Raw genomic sequence first — 27,821 nt, 5'->3', positions numbered from 1 at the left:
CACCATCACCTACCAGGTGGGATGAACAGCTACCAGCCACCAGGAACACAAGCGTCTTCCCAGGAAAACAACTGCTAAATATACTCAAACAGTGACCTCTACTGGACAAACCACAGAGTACTGGTACTTGCACGGGCAGCAGGAGCTCTCCAGGTACAACCACAGAACGACACAAAAGCTGCAATCTCTGAATAGATTGCTGCAAATGATTGCAACGTTAATTAACCACCACTGGCAGGTAACACAAATAATTGTTATAGTAGTTACAAGTCAAAGACTTACTGCACATCCCAAAATAAGTGAAAATAAAACAGGTTGGCAGCGTAATAGCTGCACGTGTATTGCTGACAACCAGCACTCACCCTGCTGTCAATGCTGAAGTAACCTTTAATACCCCAGCCTGCTTTTCAGTCACATCTTCCCCTCTGTGGCCTTCTGGGTGGGATTATAGACAAACTGAGCTTCTGAAACCTCTTCAAATACACCTCCTATTCACAATGTAGTACATGGATTTTAATTGTCAAAACTTCAGGAGCATACCAAGTAAGGATTTCCCATCCCATACTAGGATGTGAAATTTTGTATGTGTTTTAAGTGGCTGGAGAATACCTGGAGTTAGCCTACCTCTCTAAAGTCTAGAAGGTTCAGTATGCCTTCATACTTTATGGCAAAATAGTACACAAAAGCTGCTCTGCTAGGAAAAAAAAGGTAAGGCATAAGCCATGTTTTTATGCTCTATCAGTTTTCTTCATAAAAGAAAGTTTTCTCTGTTGCTAGTTCTGCTCCAATTATTGCTCAATTACAAATCTAGTAGCACAAGGAGACCAAAAGGTGAAACCTAATTTACCCACTGACTTCAGCCTGCAAAGGTACTTTTTTCCAGTCAAAGGTAGCCATTTGTTGTTCTAGCACAATCAATTTATAAATAAAGTAAACAAATAAATAAATAAATAAAACCCCCAAACCCATGAGCCCTGAAGACATGTGATAGACAAACCCTACCATCAGCTGGGAAAAAATCCTCATCCTGACTCAGATGATCTCTTTACACTGTCTCCCAGAGCTCCACCTCAATGCGCTTGAAATTATATGGGGCAAGGCCCAGATTAAAAACAGACAAGCATGGTAATATCCCTTCCTCCCCCTGACCTGGGCTTCCCAGAATCTCAGTATTGTGCAGTTCCCAACCGGTTCCCCAGAACCATTAGTAAAGTACAAACTCTAGCTGAAGCGCTCTAACAAAGTAGATAGGTCTAAGTTTGATTTCAAGAACTTTTATGACAGATTCCTTAACACATGACTGGCACTGCCACCCCAGCATGAACCACGGAGCAGCAATGTGAGAGGAATCACTGCAGCTGGCCCTGCAGGACAGGCAGATCTACACCAACACCTGAAGGTCACTTTCATCCTGCACAGAGGCATCAGATGAGCAAGTGGCCCAGATTGCTGCAGACTTCCAGTTACATTCCACCTGAACTTGAGTGAAGCAGCCCTAAGTAGAAATACATAAAACAGAAGCATAAATACCCATAAAAATTACTACTGTTGCACAGATGATGCAGAAACAATATTTATGGCTGACCAAACTGATCAAATGCGGTTTCTACAATAGTGTCCTGTGGCTCAAACTCCCTCCGTGCCCCTCTAGCACAGCTACCCCAATTCTCTACCACTATTCATGTCCCATAAATGATCCTATTGAACAGGAGGTGAATGTTACCTGTTACTCAGCTAACATCAAGTGACATGTAACAAAAACAACTTGGTCACATCTACCCAAATTAATCCACCACACTGAAGGGCAGGTATCTATGGTTCAGCCACTTATTTTCACCAATTTAAACAATGTTTGTTAGGACTTCTATTGCATTTATTTTGATGGTAGCCAATGGCTTCAAAATACAACGTCAAGATCAGACCAACTTACACAGGCTAAGACTGTCTTCAATTCTGCTTCTCAATATACTGGATAGAAGACTTTAAAATGACTAAATGATGGAACAATAAACTCCCAGTACAACATACAGGGAAACTGGCCTCTATGTCTACATTATACTAAGAAAAAGCACAAATACTTTCCTGCTTTCTACTGGATTGTCAAGAGACCCTACAGAAGAATCATCCCAGCTTTGTCACTGACACAGCACCTGGTTCAACAAGACTGCAGAATCACAGCTATTTAGCTTCACTGAAAGTTTTGCTTCTCATTTTGAAGCACAAGAATTTCTCACCAAGCAGCAAAGGACAGACTCAGCTGTTTCAGAAGTCACCTAGAGCAGAAGAAGCCAGTTCAAGACCCCTCCATTAGCACCAGATAGCTGAAAAAAATTCAGCCTAGTATAGATCCAGAAAAATCAATGTGAACTTGAGTACTTCTGATAATGAATGATTTAGATACATAAATGCAGTACAAATGGCACACTAGAAATATTAACAAAATCCATGCCACAATAGTATTCTGAGCAGTACAATGGATTTAATAGAGTAGTCCTCATACTTGCTAACGAAACTTTACTTACTTTTAATAGTTTTCTGGCAAAAATGTGAAGTATGTTTACATAAAAATATGCACATCCAGTTTTTACATTTATTTATTCTTTCAGATAGACATATTTATTCTAAACAGCAAAAAAATAGCTAGCAGAACACTCATTTAAATGGCAAAAAACTAGTAGAAGATGCTAATATGACCTTAGTGTAGCATGTCAAGTGTCACTGCCATCAGCTTCCTAGTCATTTTAAGAACAATCTGCTTAGACAATTAATTACATAGCTTAAAAGATTAGGTCAACAGTGTCAAATATGAAAATATGAACTCGAAATTTAGCCTTTTAAAAATGTGTGCTGTCTATTTAAGTGTCCACATTCATTTGTGAAAGAAGAGTAAGTTTCAGACTTGATGAGTTACTTCTCAGGAGCAGTGGTCTTCCCTTCCCACGAAAGAAACCCAAACACAGCAATTAGAAAGGCTGACAGAATCCCTTGGCTGAGAGAAGGCATATACTTGCAGTCTGCTGATAAAATGGCTACTTTAGGAGAAAGCAGTTAAATGAAGGCTAAGATTTAATGTAATGTAACACAAACTTATAGTCATGACAATCTTTAAACTGGTATTTTGAAAACTAAAACTACTTTAAGCATATGGTACACTCTGGATTTTTCTTGAATAGTTAAAGTCAACCTGAGCACATCCTTCTCGGCTGCTCCTTATTACTGGATCTCTCCTCCCCCAGTCAGGCCTGCAGCTAAGACTCAGCTAAGGCGTAGGTTAGCTACTCAGCTTTTCAGCCCTCCCCAGGCTCAGATCTGAGACAGCCAAGTTTACTGTGATTCAAGTGTCCATGCAGGAGCTTCAGCCTGTCTCCTCTTCCTCACAGCAAGGCAGACAGCTGCTACCTGCCCAGCCAGTTGTGTGTTCAGCTGAGATCACCCTTTAGCTATGTTATGTTTGTAAGGCACCAGGTGGAAGAGCTGATTCACTGTCAGTCTGAAAGTCTGTTAAGACTTCAGAAGTTCTAGGAATTTTACAAATCTTAGAGAAAGAATAGTGACATTTACATACAGTAACACTTCCAACTCATTTCATCCTTGTGCCAGGTAAGCAACTATTCAAACAGAGGTACCAGAGCAAATAATCAGGACCAGAGAGAAGCTTTCCTGTCAGCACCGAGGTTCCCAACCTTGGGTGAGCTGTCTGACCATAAGCATTAGACAGGTATGCAGAATGAACTGCTACCTCAAGGTGCCTGCAGCCCTCCAAAGGCTGCAGAGAAAGCTGAAGTGGCTGAGGACAACTAACTGCCTAGCTTTCAGAAGCTCAAGTTCAGAGACAGCCATCCCCTTGCAGTACCTGAGGGAACCCACAAAAGTCACCAGCTGGGTGGCCCCACAGCTCACCTCCACCAGTGGCTGATAACAGATGCCAGATGGCAATATGCCCAAAGAAAATTTACCATAATCTTTCTCAAAACATTCTCCCAGCTTCAGGATATTTTTAACTTCATAGCCTTCTAAACCATGGATAGACCTGTATGTTTAACAGTGAAGCACTTTGGATTTACCCTCCCTTAACTGGCTCATTAATCTACCCATCCGTCATCATTTACATGCCAGATGGCTGGAAACTGTTGGTCACATTTGTAATTAAATTGAGATTTCTTTGAAAACTACAATGGGATAAAAACAAATAGCAAGATGGCTGTCTAGAGGGCACTACACCATCAGAAGAAGGGTCCTGAATAACTAATTCATACTTCTCACAGCCAGTCATGAAGTGCCCATAATTTTATCTATTTACTACTACAAACTGTTTGAGATACACATTAGTACCCAATAAACTGCATCCAGAGAAGTGCTTATGTGCTAAAATCTAAGGATATTTATATTTTTCCTCACGTTTAATCCTTTACAAATGGTCAGGGACTCTAGTGACACTTTTGCATTAATTGACATGTTTTAAATAACACATACTACCTTACATCTCATGCAGCAAGAAGTGTAGATTTTAACAGGCTGGGTTTTATTGGTTTGTTTGTGTTTTTTTAGACCCATCTCAATTTGTAAAGATTTCCTTGGATACACCCTGAAGCACCTACCTAGTCCTCTTGTCAACACATACCCACTTTATTGGTTCCATTCACCTCCCCATTTCATCTCTCCAGTTGAGTTTCAAAAAGGGAAGGACTGGTTTAGAGAGAAATCCACTGGCACACGCAGAGAGCAGACAAGAACAAGAACATCAACAAAACCAACGCTTCTCTTTAGAAGATGCACAGTAACAGGGATGAGACCAAATTTACTGCCTGAATTTCAACAACCAAGAAGCAGGAATGTTTGCACAAGATACTGGTAGATACACCCCACATACAAAGAACAAACAACCCCCAAACCCACAAAAACTTTTGCCTTGCAAAAGTCGCAAAAGTCAGTCTGATATCTGCCTCCGCCAAGTTAAGTCTCATATTTATGTTCTCAACATGTTATTTGCCAACACCTCACTTAGGGGCTTCTTTACTGTGGGAAGCAGGGCCCACAAGCTGAAAGTGGTGTGTGCAGTATGACTAAGAGACAGCTTCTGTTTGAACAGAAATAGGCTACTTGACTTCCACACCTATGCTTACATTCAGCTGGCCTTGCTCATACGTGTTTGGTTATAGATATAATGCACTGGAGTTGTAATTTGCTTTGCTTCAGTCAAATTCATTATCCATTCACTAAAATGCAAACTGTATTGTTTCTGATACAGCTAAAGATTTCAAAAGTCCTCACCTTAACATAAGGACTTCAGAGTCATGGTAGGAAGTGGATTTCTGACTGAACTGGTTACAAGACTGAGAATTACAGATCTTCCAGTACATTGCAGGTCTGTATTGAACCTGTATTGAAAGGCATGTTGAAAATGGCTGCTAAGTCACACCCTCAATCTCTTCACTTTTAATGAAGTACTAACCAAGAAGCACCACTCTTAATAGTGACATTATACTCTAAATCAAACTAGCAGTGTCAGATTTTCAATATTACTTAACTGCCTGCAATGAAGTCCAAAACCAGGAATATACTTACTTGTAAGCTTGTTGTGACTCAGAACCAGCTGTGTGATGTGAGACAGCGTAACTGCAAATGAAGAGAGAAAGAAGTTAGTTTATGGACATGGCAACTGAGACCTTGTAGCTATTTCAGCTGAAAAAAAATAGTAAAGTTGTTCTCTCCACTCTAATAACTTGATTCATGTGCATTGTCAAAGTAAACAAGAGAAGATCAAGACTAAAGGACACATCCACCTACTCCTCTGCCCTTTATATTTCTGTTACTGCATCAGACACAACTTGAAAAGCTTTTACTCACAGATACAGCAACCTGTTTCAGCTAACCCTTGAAAAAGCTCATGACTTAACAGAGGCAAATATAACCTGTTAGCAGAATGAGAGCAATCACTCAAAGGCACCATCAGATCACAAAGTTCAGTGTTTTAAAAAAAAAAAAGCATTACCATGGTTCCCTGTGCAATTGTGGGCTGTGAAGGAAGGAAATGCAGGGAGGAGAAAGGAAGAAACAGTGCACCCACCCCAAATTTCTCCTAAAATTTGAGCACTCTTAAGTACTGCCTGCATCACCTCACAATGCAGAACAAGAGGACAGGGAAAGAAGCCCATAGAAAGTCTGTACGGGTATTGAAGGAAAATCATCACTAAAGGGCAGACGAGCAGCTTAGAGCAGAGCTCTAAGTTTAAAACATAAAAGGCACCCCAGCATCCGAACCATAAGCAACCATATAATGCTACTGAGTGCTTACCCATACAGATAAATACAGGATTGCAATTTACCCAGAAAAATGAGAGAAGATACTGGAGATAGTAACAAGCTTGTGAACAAATGCCTAAGTACACTAGTTTCTCTTGGTTTAGCAGTTTTCTTAGCTGTGACAATCAGTAATAGCCAACATTTCATGGGCCCTTGATATCCAAGCCTGACCACCAAGAACACAACCATCAGAAGGGCAGCCCTACCACTTGACATCCAGAGATGAGAAGTGCTCTAGTTTCATGTCTTCAGTTCCAAGGCAAACTGACATCACCAATGCCAGGGAAAAAAACCTGTTTTCCTGCATTTAACTTCAGAAAAAAGTCATTCTAGAGCTCTGAGGCTTGACCTAGACTTAACAGCATCAACAAAAAAAATTTACTTTGTACAGTATCAAAAACAATAATGATTTTTTTTCGTTTGTTTTTTTTTTTTAAACAAAGTTGCTTCCATTTCACTTTGCTTTTAAAACAGATGAGTTGAACTAAAGTGGCAGAACAAGACCAACTAACACCACCTCACCTCCATACTAAAGAGTCAGCATCATGCCATGGGCACAATGACAACTGGACCCCTGCATCGCTTCTGCCTGGCAAAGGTCTGCAACACCCATGCTGAATTGTGGGCGCAGCCACTGGGAAGTCCAACTGGGCACTCAGGTACAGTGTATGTTCTAAGAGAACTTTTGCACTATTTCCTTTTCTCCTTCAAAGTTGATGCTTTTTTGGTTTATTAAAGCAAAACAAAGACTGAAGATGCCACCATGCTTCTGTGGCCTTGACTAGATCATTCTAGTTTTGCATAGAGCTTTGCCAGTTTCAGAGAATCCAAAATTCAGGTGATCTGTTTTTTATTTTGTTGGAGTGCATAATGAATTTCATTACAGTAAGACCATCTCCACCACATGCCTTTTAATAAAAGCAGCTAGAATGACTTGAGAAACGACATGAGGAAAGCTCAAATTTAGTTCATATATCCACCATGATTCGACTTTCTTCACTCTTTTCTGCCCATGAATCATTTATTCTATGAAGAAGATATGACTTCTGTGATTATTTGTTAAAACTAAGGCTAGACATACCCAAGGTATCAAAATAAAACAAACTCTTTTCATGAGAAATGATAAGATCTTCCCCTGTCTCACTATGGGAAAGCATAAAAATCAAAATGACAACTCACATAGACTAAGAGAAGTGTTTAGGATTTTGTTTCTGTGCTCAAGATGCAATTCAATATTTAAAAGCAGGCCAAATAATATTTAACTCCTGCAAAAAGCCAGCCTCTTCTAAGGAGACAGCACTTGCATGCAACTTGCTTGCACCACAGAAGCATCAAGTCACTGAGCTGCACTAAATGCTACACAGCAGCCCAAATGCAAGTAACAGCTCTGGATCAGTTACAAACTGAGCTCAAAAAATGAAGTATTTTACTAAGAGAGAACAGAGGCAGACCTCAATTTAATCCAAGTGTTTGCACATGGTGAACCTCTCCTGCCACAGTGTCATCATGGCTGTACAAAGGAAGTGCGGATGCTTATTCAAGGGCAATGAAGCTTTGGGGCTGCAGACTTTGGTCTTCTGAACATCCAACTCCTGATGAATTTAAATACCATAATGTTTTGTGCATATTTAAAACTAAGTCTTCTGACTACACCATCAAGCCATGTGCACCACTGGCCTTTAGCAACACAAGGTTAGAAGCATTATTCTCACTACTCCCTCTCCTTCTGAGACTATTTTCAGAAAGGTTTCTTCTCTCACACCTATACAGAACAGAACAAAGTCCCTATCAAAAATTTCAAGGCTGAAATCCCTAGACCAAAGACATTTGAATCTGTATTTTACTGTCCAAATTTGACTGAAGTCTAGACACCGTGCCTGAGACTCCACTATCTCAGTCAATCCTGATGCATAACAAAAAAATCCCATGGCATCCCTGACCAGCAACAGCAGGCTGACACCCCCCAAAGGAGCAAGAAAGGCTACACTCCACTACTATTTTGAAAAGAGCAAAGGTTTATGTGTCTGTGCCCTGGACTACTTCCAGCAGCATTTTAGACATATCAAGATATAGAGATTCTTCAGTCTTGAAAGGTCCAAAGCTACTACCAGTTCAGAGGCAAATTTAAGAAAGGGAGCCACGATAAGAGCTCACTCCTTACACAGAGGGGAATTTGCTCACTTACATTAAACTGACCTATGCCAAACGACCAGATCCTGGAAATGACATGTTTTCCAGTACATGTTTTTCCAGTATGCCACATGCCTACTCCTGTGAAAAGGACTGTGTTTTGGGAACAGCTGACTGAGATTTACCTCATCCTATATATAAAGTCATTCTGTAGGACAACTAAACCATCAAGTCTTGATATCAAAGAAGATATTTGTCTTAGGCAACTGATTAACATCCGCAAGTAACATCTAGAAGGCTAAAGGGGGCCTGCTGGGGCAATTTTGATTTGGATGTACACAGTCCAGGTAAGTATAACATACAACAGGTCAGATGACTCATCCCGGGTACCAGTCTCCCAAGAATGGAAGGGCACTGAGATACCCCTGGGGAATTGCTATAGCCTATGATGCCATTGGAGGAGCTTCTGGACACTGCCTTGATAACATTATAGTCATTAGCATACAGGCAATTAGTTACTATGATTTCATGAATGCACCAGACACTCACACAGAAGTCTGAGGGTCAGGACAATACCTACTGCCAGAGCAATTGACTTGCACAGTAATCACAAACTCTCATTATGGTCCCAGTCCCTCTATTACTTCAAAACAGAGCAAGTCAAGGGAAGAATATTTAGGTTCTTCCATTTTGGCCCTAATATCAAGTCTCTTCATATACTGCAGTCATGCACTGCAAGTTAGCTTTACAAAAAAATATCTGGATGACAATACTCAACCTAGTTATTAAAGAAAAAATAAAACAAATAAAAACCCTGTCAAAAAAAAACCCAAACCAAACAAAAAGCCTGACAAACCAACCAAGCAAAAGCAAAATAAATTAGAAAAAAAACCCCACACCCACAAAACAGGAAGACCCCAGTGACTTTCCTGAGCCAAGATAAGACACTGCCTGTCCCACTGGAGGAAGTTAATGCAGGATGAGCATTACAGTACTGTTACAAGTAGCCTGCCTCTCCATCTTACAGTATTGTTACAAGTAGCCTGCCTCTCCATCTTCTGTCCTTTGGTTATTTTAGGAATGAACAATTTTATAATCACTAACTTTCTGATAAATAATTCTAGTCATGTTAATTCTTACCACGCAAGTATGTACTTTATTCAAAATATGAATAGCTTACAGATGGAATGATAATAAGAGCCAATTAACACATAAATAGGATTGCATCCAATATTCCTTCCCTGACAACAGAGCAGATGTCACAAGTTATTTGAGCAGAATAATTCCTTCATTCTTAGCTTCTCCATATCAGTCGCTTAAAAGACACATAAATGAGACTGGTCCACACTCTAAGAACAATCCCATAGTTGCTGATGGCTGTTCAAAGTCCTACCAATAAATGCCCCCTCTCCTTTGCTACACTAGGGAAAGGGCACATCATTCCCTACTTGCTGAACCTGCTTGTTCAGCCTACGGGATGTCTATTAATGCTCTCTACCATTACCTGTCCATGGTGGACATAGCTTTATAAACAAATGTCATCTATTTATTCCACAATATGAAGGCAAAAAACCCAAACCAACACAACAAAACACTTCCATGGGGCAAGACATTTTTTAACACTATTTATGTACAGAGGATGCACAACTATAGCATAGATGTGCACACAGATGGTGTAACTGTTGTTTTCTCATATGCTGGAATAATAAGAAGAGTCTTTCACACTTAAAATTGTTTCACACAGTCTTTGCATGACAAGCTAAAGAACAGAACATTTGGATCCAGGGATATTTTTTGTATCAAATTAAATCTCTTTTCTACAGAACATGTCTGAAAAAGGGTTCTCATACTACAGTTCTGAAAGCATCAAAAATTCAGATGCTCTCAAGGTCCGTAACACAATTCTAGTTTGTACTTTAAGTCATTAGGAGAAAACATGGAAGTGCCCGGCTTCAAGAAATATTCCAAAAACAGAACTCGACTTCTAATGACATTAATGAACTCCTGATTTAGAAGTGGTTCAGGGACTTCTTAACTTTTCTTTGTGAATCTGAATGCCACATTGTAAATAAGCTAGTAAGCTAGTAACGCTCTTTCTTTGCTAAACATGAAAGTGGGAAGAGATATAAAGGTTGCCAAGCTTCCAGGTCTAAGCTAACTTGTCAATCTCCTTCCAGGTAGAAGTATTTCATCCTTAATTGGAAAGAGACACCGGTATTTGACAGAGGCAAGTTTTGTCTGTTTCGTCTCTCCCACAGCTGCTACAGAGGGTGGAAGTCAATGCAAAAGAAAATCAGAGTGACTGCCCTGTACTGCAGCAAGTCATTCACTAGACTGAAAAAAAAAAGCCAGAAGAGAATCATATCCAAGACAGGGCATATATTCCCCTTTGCTCCTCTTTGCCCCCACATAACATCAGTTTTCTCTATCACTTACATTTTGCTGGGGTTTTTTTCTAAACACACATGACAAGAACAGGGCTACACCTAAGGAAAAGGATTGATTGCCACACTGAACAGATGTTACATGGTATACTTGTTCCAAATCCTTATGCCTGTATTAACCCTAAGTGAATTAAGTTAAGAAAGCTTAAATACAAGTTCACTAGTCATTCTGCAGCAAGTACCCAAATGTGCAGTGCGACAGGGCTTGGTCCTGTCCTTGAAGAGTAAGGACTATAGGGACCAGCTTACCTTTAGGGGATATTTGGCACCTCTGGTAGGGTCATTCACAACCACTAAATAATTACATGACACAAAATCCTGATCAGGGGCTATTGAACACTGTAACTCAGGCATATCTTCCAACCTACTAAGTCCTTAAAACTCAAATAGTCAAAAACATTCCCTACATTCATCATCTAAACTTACCTTAACTCTCAACATCTGCTGGTGGCCCTCCTTAGAGATGAAACCCTGTGCAAGAAGAGTCACTGGACATGAATAATCATGATTGCTTTTAACAGAGATCTTTACTTCATGAAAAGAAAAAAAAAATAGCTGAAAAGGCAAGCTTTAACACTGCCCTGGAAAGGTATGCAAAACACAGAGAAGGAAAGGGACCAGGTCAGTCTCCTTTAGTTTACATACCAGCTCTGAGAGCCAGAGAAAACCCAAACACCCAATCTACATTAGAAAAGACCATCCATTTGGAGTCAGATGACAGGGGTTTGAAAACAATAAGTTTAACACTTCCTCAAACCATTACCAAAAATTCAAAAGTAATACCTATTCATTACTTTTTATTTGGCAGAAGGTATTCCTTCTCCAGAAGGCAAATACTTTCATGGTAAAAGAAAAACCCCAAACCCAAAAAGCACGACTTATCTGTTCTCTGTCAGTGAACACAATAACTGAAAAAGCAATTAATTTAACAGAAATCAGCCATCATTTCCCCCTTCCCTAACTTTCATCTCAAATTGAAGAAGGCCCCAAATCCCCATGCTAGATCAAGTCACACAACATGCACCAGGAGTATCTCCAGAGACCCCTCTGATGCAGTCTAACTAGGGTACCACAAGTCTATACCCCATGTAGGGAGCTCCCTGCCAAAGACATTTCAGATGCTTAATTAGCAACCTCGTATCAGGGAACATCTGGGGACCACAGTGTTCCACCTTGTGGTCCCTGGCCCTGCCTGAACAACAAACCCTAAAGAGTCTTTGTACAAGAAAAGCTTTTTTTTTTAAGGATTATCAATGTGCTTCAACATTATCCTTTCTCCATGCTGAAAGATCAAAGCTGGTTAATTAATTGTGTGTCTAGTGCTGATAGAAGGCACCAAGTCTACTTAACAAAAGCAACAGTACTCTGCCCCATATACTCGACAGATCTAAGTATAGTTCTGAAAATTGATCTTTAATTAATGTGAGCTAAACACTACTTTGTCTCAAATAAATGCTCATCCAATAAAAATGCAGTGACTATTTAATGTGAGCTCACGTACATAGTCCTTACACCACCATCTTCCCAAAGTTCCATGCACCACCCAGAAGCAGGAAAAGAGTAAGTACAGCATGAAGACTAAAGTGCAGAACCTAGTTCTGCAAAACTGTACTTAAGACTTCATCCTTTATTGATGTGCTTGAAGACACCTTGATGTGCTCCTGACTCTGCAGATAATGGCGCATTGGTAGTGAGCCATACCCTTCCCTGAGTTCATATCTCTCTTGTAAGAAGAGTTACATACCTTTGCTTCTGGCTGCTATCAAGCTTAACAAAGTAAAGAGCTAAACCAGGACACAGTCAAGTTTTAAGTATATTGGTTGGTTGAAATTCTGCTTTTTTTCCCTCATTTCATCATGCATTTAGAAAAATTTCAGCCTGTGGCACACTACAGTCAGTCACAACTTTAACTCCCTGAGTATTGGCTGTGCCATACCATCATGTGTATTTTAGCAAGGCAAAGATACCTGACTTGCTCTTCATTTATGTGTTCTCCAGAACTGTAACAGCATGTTGTTATTGGTATGCTGTATTTACTGTAAATTAACTACAGCAAATGTACCGTACCAACAGCAGCACCCTGTCATGGTTCAGGAAGCATGTGCAACCGTATAATACCCAAAGCATGATGTTGCTGTATCTGTGTATTACTGTCCTCTCCTTCAGAGACCAGCCACGCGTAATTGCAGGCTGATGTCACCCTATCCCTTTCAAAAACCAGTGGGGATGCTACGTGGTTGGCGATTTTTGTTTCAGTAGCACGACGGAGAAGAGGGAAAGTCTCCCCACCAGTCAAGTGCTAGGATGCCAGCAGTACGACAGGGAACGCTGAGCCCCGCTGCGGGGCTCCCCTGGACACACGCACGGCTCCTTGCGGTGCTGCCGGCAGCCTGATGCGGGGCGTTTCGCTCAGCCCATGGATCTCTCACTAAGCCCCCCGTGCCCAAAGGCCACCCCCGCACCGAAGAGTCCCGGGCGGCCGCACCATCGCGGCAGGGCCGGGGCAGCGGCCGGAGCGGGGCGGGGCGGCCCGGACACCCCGCGCCCAGGGCCGGCCCGGCTCGCCCGGGACAAATAAGGAAGTTTCCGCGCTGTGCCCGCCCGCCGCCGCCGGTACCTACAGAGGCCGGGCACGTCCAGCATGCTGGAGATGCCGCGGTCGCACATGTCCACCTCGGGCTGGTTCTTCTCCCTGCTCTCCTCCACGATCTTCTTCAGGGACTTGGACATGGTCTAGGCGGGGCAGAAATGGACACCGTGAGCCGGACGGCGGGGGAAACCCGCCGGGGGCTCCAAACGGAACAGCGCCGGGACAGCCCCGTCCCCGAGGGGTCCGAGGGCAGCGAATCCCCCCCGTCCGGCGCCGCCGAGGGGCCCCGCCCCGCCCCGTCCCGCCCCGCCCTGTCCGCCGCGCCGGCCCCAGGCCAGCGGAGCACTGCCCGGGATGCCGGCGGCTCTCCCGGCCCGGGCGGAGGAGAGGCCCGGCCTGGCCCTGCCCCGAGGGCACTCACCGCACGGCGCTCCGGTGGGAAGCGGCAGGACGGCGGGCGGATCCCACGGCGGGACAGCGGGCGGGTCCCGGCGGAACCCCGGCCCGCCCCGGCCCGCCCCGCTCGCCCCCGCGCGCAGGCGCAGCCCCGCCCCGCCCGCGAGCAGCCCCTCGCGGAGCCGGCACGGCCCGGAGGAGTCGGGCCGGGGCACTCGGAGCGCTCCGGGGTTTGGAAAGGCTGCCGGAGACAAAACGCATGATCGCCAAAATAATCCACAGCAGAAAAAACCCGGTGCATTTAACCAGCGGTTTCCTTTTCTTCAGGTGCCTTCATGGATTTTCTAGTCGGCTCTAGCAGCAATACCGGTCACAAGGCTGGGTCCGTGTTCTGAGCACTTGTAACTGGCCTCGACAGACCTTGGCGTTGGAGTTACAGCCTTACTGCCCAGAATCTGGTTAAACATGTAACCTCTTCCATAGAAGTTAAGAAGCTCCTACTTACTGTCATTCAACAGATGCGGAAGTTCAGAGCAATTAATGACTAAATCTATAAAATTACCTAAAGCCAGCTACCCATTGAGAACCACAGCTTTGAATTTTCCATATGCACTCCATGGTGTTACTTAGTAGCCTAAAAATGGTATCCGCAGAAACCAAGATGATGAACATTTGCCTAAGCCAGCAAATAAAAAACTTTCTGGAGGCGCATCTTCAACTTTTCCTTTTTTTGGAATGTAAGGATTTAATATCAGACTACAGAATTGTAGCATGTTTATTCCTAATTGGAGTTTCCTACCTTGAGACCTTCCTGAAGCTACTGTCTGCTTTCAGGTCTTTCTTACAAGATACAACTGGAAGAACTTCCTTGTAGCTGGATTTCTCAGCAGAACCTACTGTCACTCAGATACACAGGACAGTGATGTACAGTTCTTTTTCTGTCTGCAGAAACATGAATCTGGATCCCTTTCCTGTCTAAGAAAATGCCCTGACTGCCACCAGTCAGTTGTCCCAAAGACCTAAGTGCTAACATGTCTGCTGTTCTTATTTCATGGCAAATGATTGCAGGTGTCATTTGGTAGCAAAGGCCCCTGCAGATTAATTGTCTGTAAGTGTGGTCCTGCTTCCTTATTCCAATTAACAGCACATGTGACTCTAACAAGACACCCAAAAAAACCAGTCTTCATGGCTAATGCGAAGCTCACCTCTTTCCTCTCTGCCCCATTTACGCAGTGATCAATACATTGCATGTGGCCTAGATATTCACATTCTACCCCTACCATAGAAGTATTTAGTTAGTCCCCACTTAATAAACATATTGTCATTACTCCCTTTCATCAGGATTGTGGGGTTTTTCGGCCATCCAGGTAATTTCATCATCCTGTTGTTGTGTAAAGAATTCATCTATTATTCACACCTTTTATGTGACCTTCTCTGGGTCCTGCTTGAGCAAACCTTTTGTCTGAGCATGAATTCATACCCCAGTCAGGTCTGCATTGAATTTGGCAAAGGGGAGTTGCTGTCAAGCCTTCCTTTTAGAGTTTCACGGTGCCTCCTGGACACTGAGTACCAATTGTCTGAGAAGATGTGGGAAGGAAGCTATACAAGCCACACTGTCCAAAGGTTCTTGATCATGAAAACTGATTTTTTCAGATTGTCCCTTCAGCAGTCATGAAGAGTCATTTCTTGCAGAGGGTCTGTGTCACTGCAGTCACCCAGTCTCCCTCCTCTTATCCCCCCATCTCTTCCCAGTACATGCAGTCATTCCAAAACCCCTTTGGCCCCAGATATCCCTAGCTCTCTCTATACCCCCAGCTGGAGACTGGTCAGCCTGTGCCTAGGGACCGGTCAGTAGAGCCCTCCCCACATGTACAGTGCTTGAGCTCACAGTAGAGGCTTTTTCTATTTAGGTCTTGCTGTATCTTATAGCTACTGATTTTTTACTTATGAAACAACTATAATATATCTTTGCTATCTGTCAGATCTGTTCTAAATCAATCGCTTGGCTTAAATGTTTGTAGAGCAGATGCCTGAGTTCTTTGCAGAGACTGGCATATGCCTTCTGTCCTTAGGACTGCAGGCTAAAGTAGGTGCCTATAGGTCGATGGATGGCCATGATTGTGTGGCAGAGCTGCAGTTTTCCCTGTGCTGGTCAGAGGAGGTAGAAGTTGCCCCTGCAGTGGTGCCCCAGCCTGCTCCGCCTGGGCAGTGACGACTGGACCTGCTTCCTGCTGGCTCCTCTCACTGTGCTGGGGATCAGCAAGGGGAGGAGCAGCTCTGATGACTCCCTTGCTTTCGCTGTCCTAGGTACTTCTAATAACCAAGGAAATTACGTTTTACATTATTATTCTATTTCTGTCCCTGCTTTCCCCCTCCAAGAAAAGCTATGATAATGGGCAGCATTAATGCAGGGATTGCATGTCATCAAAACTATACAACAGCAACACGCCCCTTCAAAACCAGTTGTGTAGTGCTGGGCACTGCTACTGCAAATGTATCCATCAACATTACACTCACTAAGTGTGATAACTGGCAATATTTATTTTTCCAATCATTTCCTTATATAAGCAAACTCCTAGAAGTTGGCCTCTGTTTTTATTACCATTTAATAAACATTTTATACATTTATTTGTTAATAAACCTGTATTGTTGCAGTTGTTTTGTATTAGGAACAATATAGTCAATCCCATGAATTTTTGCATTTTAATTAGGACTGCAAAATATTTCTCCAGTTTTAGTTCAGCAGCTGACAAAAAATAATTACACCAAATTTGTTAATTCTGGTACCTAGGACACATATCCTGTGTTATTATGGGAAACTGAGACACCCCCTCCTTTGCTTAATGAACCAATTGAAAACTGTTTTTCAGTAAAAATTGCTTTGTAAATTTAACTAAAATTAGCTAATGTTTTAAATTGACCAGCACCATGATTTCTGGCATTTTAGCTGTGTATCTTCTGTCTCCTTTACTTCAAGTAAGTATAACCCTAAGAATATCTCATTGTGGTATTATTTCTCATTTAAAAAGAACAGTCTTGCTACATGGGAAAGGCAATTAAAAACGTTGTTACAGATGTTTTAGTGCTTATTCTTCAAATCCTGGTCTTTGGAGGGCTTACCATTTATATATAACTGCCTCATAAAATTACTTTTATATAAGAATAAACATCTATAGTAACAAGCAGAAGAAGATTTACTTGTAACATAAAACCATGCAGGCTCTAGAAAGTGAAAACCTGCACATTCATTATCCATGCTTTGCAATTGACGGAGGTTGTAGCCATGCAGTTACTGCAATACAGACATGCAGCATTCACAACAATGACATTATAAAATAGCAGTGTGCACAGACATAAAAGCAGTGTTGTGAGATGAAGCTATATTTCTTATGAAACACTGATTTTTTTTTTCTTTTGAATTGTACACTGCAAAAAGCACATAGAAGTTTCATGGAATAATTCTTTCCAGATCATCTGTTCTGCTTGCTTGTGTGTGCTGTGGGTTCATTTTAAAGCAAGTGTTTTAAATTACTTCTTACCTTCCAAGACAGAAGCATGGCTTAATAGCAGCTCTCTTCTTTAAGGACCTCCACTTTAATACTTCTGCAGTTGGTATTTTTGTTGTGGCTCCTCATATAAATTAGAGGACAGCAGTGGGTTACTTTGTTTCTTTGTTCCTTTGTTCCTTTTTTTTTTTAAAGAATGGGTTTGATAATTTACTCTAATTTTAGACTTTGACTATTTTTGGTGAGAGTCAGTTGGGCTAGATCAATTGAACCTTGTACCAGCAGCTTTATTCAACAGTCTTCATGAGCACAAATTCTCTGCTAGACCTCTTTTTTTCTCTAAATAACCTCATGCATTTTACTCATTTGTCAATAAAATTATGCATAGGTACTGAGTACTTTCAACATTTAAAAATGCGCCAAGCAGTTAGTTATTGTTGGATTTTAAAAAAAACCCTTAAAAATTTCTCTTCCTCCCATTCACAGTGCTCTTTAGTCTTTTCTTCTGCAGAATTTCAATGATTTTTTAAATTTGATGATACAACAGAAGATCTTGCCAACAGCAAGTATTTATTGTATAAATAAATGTCCAAAAGCATTTAATTGCTTTGAGGTGAAACATGCTTTTTCTCTTCATGAAATCAGTCTTTTTGAAATATAGATTTCAGCAAACTCACCAATTTAACTAGAGTTCCCCTTGAGATCCTAAGGGCAGAGGTTGTGTTACCAGAATGGCCTCAGGCATGTGAAGGTGCCCAGAGCACATCTCCATACCAGTCCCTAAGTCAGCAGGAGACCAGCCTCAGTGCGCTGAGCTCAGGGACTGCCGTGTCCTCGGGCAGCCTGTTATCCTTTAACTGTGTGAGGTGGCGCTGACACCAGCCTTGAAGAGCCATTAATGAACTTCATTCATTAAAACCACATGCAGGTTTCTGTTTGCCATTTTATGCTCCGTCACACCTGCAAAAAGGCCGAGGTTTAACCTGAGAACACATTTCTGATGGGGCTGATCCACTTTTAGCGGGAGCAATGAACGTACCACAGAACACTGCCTGCAGTGGCAGGGAGCTGTTTGGAGGGACATATCCTTCCCTTTCACATGTGGCTTCCAGCTGAGCTGTGCTCCGGGCTGGTGAAATGCAGAAAATGACAACATTCTTGCCAAGATGATTCATGCCTAAAATCTGATGCTTCCACGTCCAGCCACCCAGCAGCAAGTGACAGCATCCAGATCTTGAGGGGATTCTCTGCCAACTGCAGATTTGGTGCACCAACTGCACCAAATCCATGGTGATTCATAGGAAGGTCAGAGTCACAATGGGCATTCATAAAGCCTGTGATGCCACGTTCCACAGGGGACAAATACAGTCCTCCTTATCTCTGCAGGCAAACCACTCAATCCATGCTTGATTGTACCTGGAGTTTCTTACACATTGCTGTCTTTAGAATTTATTTTGTGGCTTTATCTCCAGACAGTTCAGATGTTTCTTTACTGCTTGCTGTCACCTGTAGGGAGTTTCAATAAACTATATGGACAAAGATTGTATCATCCTTTGACTGCAAATACCACATCAGTTTGAGTGGACCTGTACGTAGACTCAGTTTTTCTTAGTCCTTGGACAATTATAAAGTGCTGGCTTACATCTCATTCTGTTGGCCAGTGGGACTTCACAGGTTTCTCTTTTTCTAACTTACCACCAGAGGATTTTGAGTTGTATTTTATAGTTTGTCCTTTTTGTCTGCTTTGTTTTTTCTACATTTTATCTTAATCAGAGTATCTGCTCGCTCAGCTGCAATAAAGTTTTGTATGTTTGTGGAATGATGGCTTTTTCGGCATTCACTGGGAAATCTTCAAAGTGTTCCTAGATTTTGTTAAAACTGACACTTACACTTTAATATAATTTCATAATTATTACTGGAATGATCAAATTAAGGAATTGTTTTCACTGTGAGTGACTCCTTGTAACAGTTGTGAAGGGAGAATTCTCATAAGGCCATGTTCCTTTGCTGCGGTCCAAATTTCTCTTGTCTGTCCATTACAGTTGACATTCAGGAAATGAATTGGTCATTTGTTCTGGATTGTGACAAAAAATGTTTCATGGTGGGAATCAGTGTCCTCTGTATACCCTGCCAACAACATCTTTTATGTATGATGTATGTTAGCCTGGGGAAGGGAAAAACTAATTGTAGTCAAAGGTCAATTGATATTTTTATGTCTGCCCTATTCCAAAGTTATATCTGTTTCATAAATGTCTAGGTAGTTGCCTACAATTTGACTAGAACTGTGACATAGTTACTAAAAGTCTAAAAAGTATTTTATATTCAGTCATAAAATAGACTTTGAAGCTTGAAAATGTAATTCAACAAGTATAACAAGTATAACAAGTATCTGAATATATTGAACATAGGGATCTGATCCTGACATTACTTCTCAATGTGGTTAAGTTTTAGTACCATATCATGTCCTTGCTATGTTAATCTTCGGTGAATGCTCAAGTACTGATTCAGTTGGGTTCTTATACCCAATGCACAGTATTACTGAAAGTTCTTCAGCACAGTTATCTGTTTAAGTGGTTGTAGGACAGGGATCATTTTTTAGCAAATTCTGATTTGATCTAATTTGAATAAAACTTAAGCTGATATTTTCAGAGATGCTTGGGACAAAACCACATAACTCTAGAGAACTAATTAAAGATGGCTTCATTCTTCTGTCCTCTTATTAACTTAATGTGTAAGTTTTATCCTGGGTAATTCACTTTTTATAGCATTAATTGTGAAACTTTGAAATTATGTAGAAGAATATAAATAATATGTTGCAAAATGACTTTTTCCCAGTTGGGTAGGTAATAGTTTATTTTCAGTACAATGGGAGACCAAGGGGTTTTTTGACAGAATTCCAAATTCATAACAGCTACATTTACAGTAACTTTTAAAAGACCTTCTTTCAGCTGCAATTATCATCACTGGACTTCAAACCTCCTTTATGATCTAGAGTCTCTTCAGTATAGCAAGGAATGGTAATATATTTCTCATAAACAGTGTTTTAGCTCGTCCAGCTTAACTGGAATCCTGATGGTAAAGTCACATATTCAGCATGAAATTTTATATAGACTTGATGAGATGTAGCAGTAAATGGAGCAATGTTTGTATCCTAAAATGAAAGACAAGAAAAATGAAAAGTTTTATAGAACATCAAGATCCTTTGGAAGAGACAGTCAGAGAGTTAAAACTGAGGCACAAATTGGACCATAGATTGACAGTGATCTCAGGTCTGTTCTAGTTACTGCTGCTGCGTTTCTCCCTCAGGCTATTGCAAATATTTAAATCACAAATACAACGAAGTACGGAGCAAACTTGTTTGATGCCTCCCACTAGATGTCACTGTAAGGTCTGAGTTGGAAGGCTTCTACGGTGCCACACCTGCCTTATGCCTCGCTTCCACTCATCTGGGTGGAATTCCTGCCAGAATTAGGGAAATGGTCTTGTACATGAAACAGTAAAAAATTCCTTTTAACCACTTCTGGGGTCACAGAGGGAAGGCAATACGTACCGTGCCACAGTAGAGCCCGGCAGGGGGATGGCTGGCATCTGGTCCGTTGTAGAGGATCAGATAGTTGCTGCTGCAATCCCCTGGGTCATCGATGCTGATGAAATCAAAGTTCACTGTGACAATTCGTCCCTGGGGCGCAGTAATGGCCCACTCACAGTGAGTGTTGTTGTGGTAAGTTGCTGGGTAGCGGGGACTGGCAAACGAGCCAGTGGTGCCGTATAATGTTCCGCCACATCCTGGAAGCAGACACTGTTAGTTGGCCTAGAAGGCTTAGTTTCACAGGGTAATACATGATACATGATGTAGTGCATTAGTACAGTATTAGTAGTAGCACTGAAAAACAGAGAGACTGATCTGCGACAACTAATGTGGCTAAGAACACTAATAAGTAAGAGATAAAACTGAGGCTCTAGAATATGCAATGTACATTAGACCATCACTGAATATTAAAAAACCACACCCCCTCACCCCCCCAAATTCTTTGAAACAGGAACTGAAATTTTAAGTCTGTGCCTTAATCAGTTCAGCTCCCAGCTACTCAACTGGAGATGAATTCGCTGTGACTATTTTTAGGCATGAAAAGTAGTGAATCCCCATCGGATAGAAAAATATAGAGAACAGCTCAGAGAAATTAGTCATATTAAGTAAATCAAAGTCCATTTATATCAAAATTCAATCTTCAACAGTAGGCAGAAGCAGATGACCTGGGAAAAATGCAAGTTTATAGAGCAAAAATGTGCAGGTCATGCCCCAGATTAACCTGCTCCTGGAGATGGCATCTTTCTACTTAATAATGTTTATCAGATGTCTTCCATGAACTTGTGTGTGTAGCCCTTGAATCCATGTAAATTTGTAGCATGCTGTGGGAAGGAGTGCCACAGTTTAACTGCATACTGTATCAAGAACTGGTTTGTTTAGTTTGTTTTGAACCTATGAGCTCCTGGCCTTATATGATGGCTGCTAGTTCTTCTATGGGAAAAGTCAGTGAACAGATGATCACTATTTATGATCCAATATCACTCGATTTTATAGACTTCAGTAGTTTTTTAACCAGATTAAAAAGTTTCAGCATACCTCATACAGAAGCCTTTTTAATCTTGAGCCCTTTGTTAATCCTGATTTTTATAAGGGGAAGAGACCAGAACTGAGCACATGATTCAATTTGTGTGTGTACTATGGATTTATACAGTGGCAGTCTAGTTCTTCTCTGTTCCTTTCCCCATAATTTCTATCACTATGCCAGTCTACTTGACGCTTAGTGAACTTTTGCTTTCATGAAACTATTTTACCCCAAAGATCTACTTTTTGAGTACTTAAAGTCAACTCAGTGCCCATATTTTTGTAAGTAAAGTTAGGATTGTCTTTTTTTTGACCACATTCTTTGTTGGCACTTTCCTACACTGAGCTTTATCTGCCTTTCCATCACTGGATCACTAAGTACTGTATTGTTATTCTGCAGCGCTTCTTATCTGGCCATGAGCTTTTCTACCTCCAGTAACTCCATGTCATGAAGAAACTATTACCCAGCTGTTCACTGCCATTTCATAAGCCATTCATGAATGTGTCCATGACATAGTCACTACACAGCATTATAGGTAGTTTATTTTCTTGGGGCAACTTCCTGTCCTCTTCAGGCTTAGCTGTGCCTAGCTTCTTGGGCATATCACAACTGGACTATTGGAGCAAGGTGAGTCACCACCACCACCACTCTGTGGATCCCAAGGTAGATGTTCCTGATATTTTCCAGCCTCTCAGTGAAAGAAGGAGGTCTTCACCTTAAGTGGATTGTATCATCTGAGGTTTCTAAAGTCTATGTTAGGGAGAGGGAATTGCTTCCATCTCATGAAATGAATCTTGCCCCACTGGTCTTGAGAAGCAACTACATCTCTCCAGTGACTGAGTAGGGTGGACTGTGGGTGCTAGGGAAGGTCTAAAGTAGTGATGAGGCAGGGTCCAAAAAGAGTTGAATTCCACATTGCTGCATTTTCCTTCTATATAGCATTATTTTGTAGCTACAGCCTTACCACTTGATGATGAAGTCCAAGTAATTTCATATCCATCATGAGCCCCTGAAAAATCGCTCTTGAAACGAAGGTAGACAACATGGTTTTGGGGGAAGATGGGACTGGGCACAGTGTTTCCACAGAACCTGCCAAGTAGTGGTGATTGCACATCACTCCCATTTCTGACCTTCGGGAGACACAAAAAATACTGTCAACATTAACTTCCTATGCCAGTTATGCACCAGCACAATCATTGACAGTTACAAACACAGCACAAACTAAGTAGTGACTTGCATGCATACTATAGCTGTCATTTTAATACTGTTTTTTTTTCCTACCACATATTCTTGTGTAGAAGGAAAAAGAGACCATTAACTGGTCTGAGTTTTGTAAGTAATTGCACAGAACAAGTATCATCAGAAACAGGCAGATAAATGTTATAATGTGGTGTATCTCCTGACTGAAAAAAATTAACTAGTGGCTAAGATGTCCTTATGCAATTCAAGCCCATGTTTTGCTTTTCATAAGAAATGTTAATATTCCAGAGGAAAAGATTGATTCTTTACCCTGCAGACTACTCTTTTCCCCAGTTACATTAAGACACAGATCATATTACATAGCTCAGATTTAATCTGATTTTTTTTCTGTTCTCCAATAATGCTGGTGCTTAGATCCATTTCTTGAGACAGTAAAGAGGATATGAAAGGAGAGCTAAATAATGATTTTGCCACAGATGTCTGGCTTTTGTTATCTGACCAGTGAACAGGGAAACCTGCAAGAGTGAGGATTGTGTAGGAGGAACATACCCTTTTCATTGACACGAAGTACTTTTGCAAGTATCTTACAGTTGTCACTAGAGCTTGTTGGTTTCAGGTTTGTTTTTGGTTTTGTTGGGTTTTTTTGTTTTTGTTTTTTTTAATTGCTTTTTTAGGAAAAAATCTTTCTAGAGAAAAATATCAACCAGGTGGAATCCACTGCTGTAACAAACCCACTCAGATTTATGGCTTTCTGTTCATGCATGGATGTTAGTATCAAACACAAGCTATTCAGATGACTTTGTTAACTGGGTAACCTCAACAAGAGCTAGGTGAAGATGAGTTAGCTGATAATGAAACTATTTATTCACTGGGTTTGTACTTACTAGGGTGTATTGTTTTACCTCTTACTATAACATCTAAGTATTTTTCACCATAAAATTGTAGCAATAAATTAGTTCCTAATTCAGTCAGTTCAACTCAGACTTGATCCAAACTTATTAATATCCTTTGAATTCAGTAGATTTTTACACAGGCTCACAAAATATGTATACTTGCAAGATACCTCTAGGAAATCACGTGAACACTGGATGCTGTCTTCCAAACTGAAATAATGGAAGAAGAGAGATATTGTGTGATTTGGAGGAGCTCGAAGAATGATAGAACAATCCATATTATTGGGGTGAGGACCAGGCCAGCCAGGGCTCTTCAGGTAACCAAATGTCTGATTGTACTCTCTGCTGCAACCTTGAGACAGAAAACCAGAAACATATAAGGATTTCAGATCTCTGTATTGCTTTTCAATGTATGAAATAAACAAAGATAATAGTAGATAGATTTTTTTGGGGGGCATTTCTTCAGGCTTACCTGTAGCTTGATAGGAAAATCGGACTCCATTGTTAATCATATATTCATCTGACTTGAAAGTCACAATGGCAGTGCGATCATAAGAATAAAATTCAGGGACTGGAAACGTTTCAGTGCCACAGAATCTATGGGCTGACCCTTGACTCTGCTGGAATTTAATACATCACAAGTTACTTAATGATATAATTCAGTTTTATATTTACTTAAGGTAAATAAATCTCTCAACACTTTAGATACCAGTTATAAAATTGCACTTCAAAGTTCTCATAGAAATCACTTAATAATATCTCAACATTTCATGTTGAATTAGTATTAAAAACAAATATAATATAACAGATATTCTCATGCCAAAATGAGAAATGATGAAAGAAGGTTTAGAATAGTGTAATATGAGGGACATAAATAGTTGGGGGTTCTTTGTGGTGTTTTTAAAAACACTCTTCCTGGCATGAATATTCATTTTTATTATTGTTCTTGGATGAGAGGAAGCACAAAACTTGCTGTGGGACGGCAGCACTGTTACTTGGTGCAACTGTGAAAAACTGTGTAACACTTGCCCAGTTCTAACTCCATGTGTGCAGAGAGTGCCTCTGTGAGGTCTGTGTACAGTTATCCCACCTTAACTGGGGCACAGTGAGTAATGCTTTGGATGTGCCCCTCACAAAGAATCATCAATGAATATACTACCAGATAGTAGATTTCTTCTCTCTTTCCAAAGAGTAAAGGGAGCTGAAGGGGAATGGGGAATAGTATCCCCTGTAAATTTCTTACTGTTGGTGAATCCTGGAGTTCTAGGTAGTTCTGAGAGCAGTCCTGGCTGGAATGGATGTGGAAGGCCTCTACCACCACCCTGACTTGCTGTTGTGGAGGGGCATCAATGACCCAAGTGCAGAGAGTAAATGGTGGATATTCATTTGGAAAATTAGGAGATGTTGCAGTCAGGGATGTAGAAGTTGCATTATAGATTCCCCCACACAGGCCTGTGTAAAAGAGTAGCAAATGCATCATAGAGTGAAAACTGGGGAAAACTATTTTTTGAGAAAAACTCAAATGGAGTTGAGTTTTGGATGGTATACTTTTGTATTTACCTTTGAGTCTCTGGAAGGAAAACAAAAAGCAAGATACATGCTAATGGTGTCACCAATTTATATGCATACATATATATATGTGTACTTACGATCCACTGTGGTGTAGGTGGCATTGAAACCCGCCCTTTCCACAGAATTGTCTGTTTGAAATTTCACCGTCAAGGAATTACGGGTAGAAAGAAAAGGAGCTGGCACTCTAGATCCACAGAATGTTCCAACTAAATTGGCATTTTCATTATCTCCATCGTAAAGCTGAAAGAAGCAAAATATATAAGCCACTGATAGTTTAGGCACAACAAACAAATAAAGGAAAATAAAATTCTCTGACCCCTCCTTACATTACAATTTCGTTTACTTGAAAGCCCAGTATGTGCTCTTGTGCTTTAATAGGATGTTCTTGATTACCATAATTATTCACTGCCATATTAACTAGTTCTGTTGGACAGGGTAAATCTCATTATGGAACATTCTGGTGCTGTCTCAGCAAATCTATCAAAAAATGATTACATTTCAATTTGGCATTCTCATTTCTTTATTATAAGTAAACTCAAAGTGCTTTTCAGTGAGAATATTGATTTTATTCATCAAAATGTAGAATGAATTAATTGTTTCACTGAGTATCTCAAATGTTCAACAGGATCTATAACATTCCTTGATGGAGTTTATTTAGCAGGATTCTGCTATTTGATGTTTTGTATGCTCATCTCCAACAAAATAGCTTCTACAGGTGAGCACTGAGCACCAAGACTTTTGATGAAAGAAAGATATGAAAAATTTTATTAATTTAAGTCCTTTCAAGCAATTGTGTATGATAATGAATCTGCAAGTTTACTCTGAAGATTTGCTTTACATGTGTTTGGGTTTTGTTTTGTTTCTATTCTGTGAAATAAATACTCATTAAATGAGCAGTCTAAGACCAGAAGTGTGTGTAATGTTAAAACTCTTACTGGTTTCCAAAAAGACAGGATGACATCTGGAGTTGTAATCTAACCCAACGAAAATATTTAATTATGTTAAGCAATTTAATTTCTTCTTAAGATCATTTTCTGTTAGTTAAATTAGCCTCATGGAGAACATAATGGATTGTATCTCACGGATACTTTCTTGTTAAAGTACAAAGCTCTCTTACTTTGACATAATCATATCGGCAAATCTGAGCAGACTGTGCTTCAAGCTCAAATGAAGTGAAGGTGAGGTTGATCAGTTTGTTTACAGGTGCAGTTATGATCCATACACAGTCCAGATTTTTCTCATATCTTCTGGTCACATTGGAAACTGGAGGGCCAAAGGTAGAAGCTGAAGTTGACAAGTAACCACCACAGCCATTCTGAGGTCCTGTTGAAGAAGCAGAAGCTTTTTAACAGCAATTCTTGGCATTTATTTAATCTTCAACTCTTTAATGTTAAGCCAGCAGCTTTTTATCTGTGCTACAGTATTTTACTGTCCTGTCTTGCAATGACTATCTGAGCGATTAAAAGACTTTCAGCACAAAGAGAGACATGAATCACAATTAGATTTCATAGAGTGATTTAAGAAAGCCTCTTGTCTTCTGTTGAATATAAAAACAGTATTTACTTTGAAAATGTAGCGATAGAAATTTTTAAGAGGAACTGTAAGAAGACAGAGGGCAGTAATGAAACAGAAAAGCATTGGTCTGAAGACCTTTGAACGGGATTCTTGCTGGCCGCTGAGAATATTTAGTCAGTAGGGGGCACTGAGCTGTTGGCTTTGAAAATGTGATATAAAATCAAGTTGCTTGTTTTGGCAATAAAACCGCATCCTAGGGGGATTGAATTTGGCAGCCTGACACCGTATTCACGAATCTAGCTAAAAGGGACTTACTTCTGGAAGTGTTTTGCTTGGTGGGAACTTACAGCCCCTCTGAAATGCAGGCTGCTTTTAATTTGGTTCCCACAGACAGGGCTAAGTCCTTGACTTATTTACTGTGAAAATTTGAACCCTATAAAGTCAGTCACATTGAAAGAAATTACCTTTGGGGAAAAGCAGTTATTTGTCACATTGAATTACAAACAAGCAAAAAATACAGATTATCTGACAAGCTTTTTTTTTAATAGTTTGATTTCCAGAGGTTGGACTGGGTTAGTAAATGTGCTCATCAATTCATTTATTTCCTTCCCCAGTCTCTACGAGGTCTCCTGGCCACTTACTTAACTCAGGAATTTAAATAA

At 40.7% G+C, this 27,821-nt stretch overlaps 2 protein-coding genes across 3 annotated transcripts in view; both read right to left on the bottom strand.

Moving 5' to 3' along the window:
• The window catches only part of RSU1 (Ras suppressor protein 1), a 103,721-nt gene extending 89,738 nt beyond the window's left edge, over positions 1-13,983 (bottom strand). Inside the window, exons 1-3 of the mRNA XM_069006730.1 lie at positions 13,889-13,983; positions 13,499-13,610; positions 5,566-5,616 (exon numbers count right to left, since the gene is read on the bottom strand). Of these exons, the coding sequence (XP_068862831.1) occupies positions 5,566-5,616; positions 13,499-13,607 (160 nt within the window). The 5' untranslated portion in view covers positions 13,608-13,610; positions 13,889-13,983. The remainder of the gene's footprint in view (positions 1-5,565; positions 5,617-13,498; positions 13,611-13,888) is intronic.
• Positions 13,984-20,190: 6,207 nt separating this feature from the next.
• The window catches only part of CUBN (cubilin), a 151,870-nt gene continuing 144,239 nt past the window's right edge, over positions 20,191-27,821 (bottom strand). For both annotated transcript variants that reach the window (XM_069006729.1, XM_069006728.1), the window contains exons 60-67: positions 26,762-26,967; positions 25,722-25,884; positions 25,316-25,524; positions 24,545-24,692; positions 24,243-24,424; positions 22,944-23,109; positions 20,920-21,155; positions 20,191-20,520 (exon numbers count right to left, since the gene is read on the bottom strand). In XM_069006729.1, coding sequence (XP_068862830.1) covers positions 20,413-20,520; positions 20,920-21,155; positions 22,944-23,109; positions 24,243-24,424; positions 24,545-24,692; positions 25,316-25,524; positions 25,722-25,884; positions 26,762-26,967 — 1,418 coding nt within the window. In that variant the 3' untranslated portion in view covers positions 20,191-20,412. The remainder of the gene's footprint in view (positions 20,521-20,919; positions 21,156-22,943; positions 23,110-24,242; positions 24,425-24,544; positions 24,693-25,315; positions 25,525-25,721; positions 25,885-26,761; positions 26,968-27,821) is intronic.

This window comes from Aphelocoma coerulescens, chromosome 2 (assembly GCF_041296385.1).
Source record: "Aphelocoma coerulescens isolate FSJ_1873_10779 chromosome 2, UR_Acoe_1.0, whole genome shotgun sequence".
In the NCBI taxonomy this organism is placed as follows: Eukaryota; Metazoa; Chordata; class Aves; order Passeriformes; family Corvidae; genus Aphelocoma; species Aphelocoma coerulescens.
The sequence above is the reverse complement of the archived record's forward strand: the minus strand, read 5'-3'. Positions and strand labels throughout refer to the sequence as shown.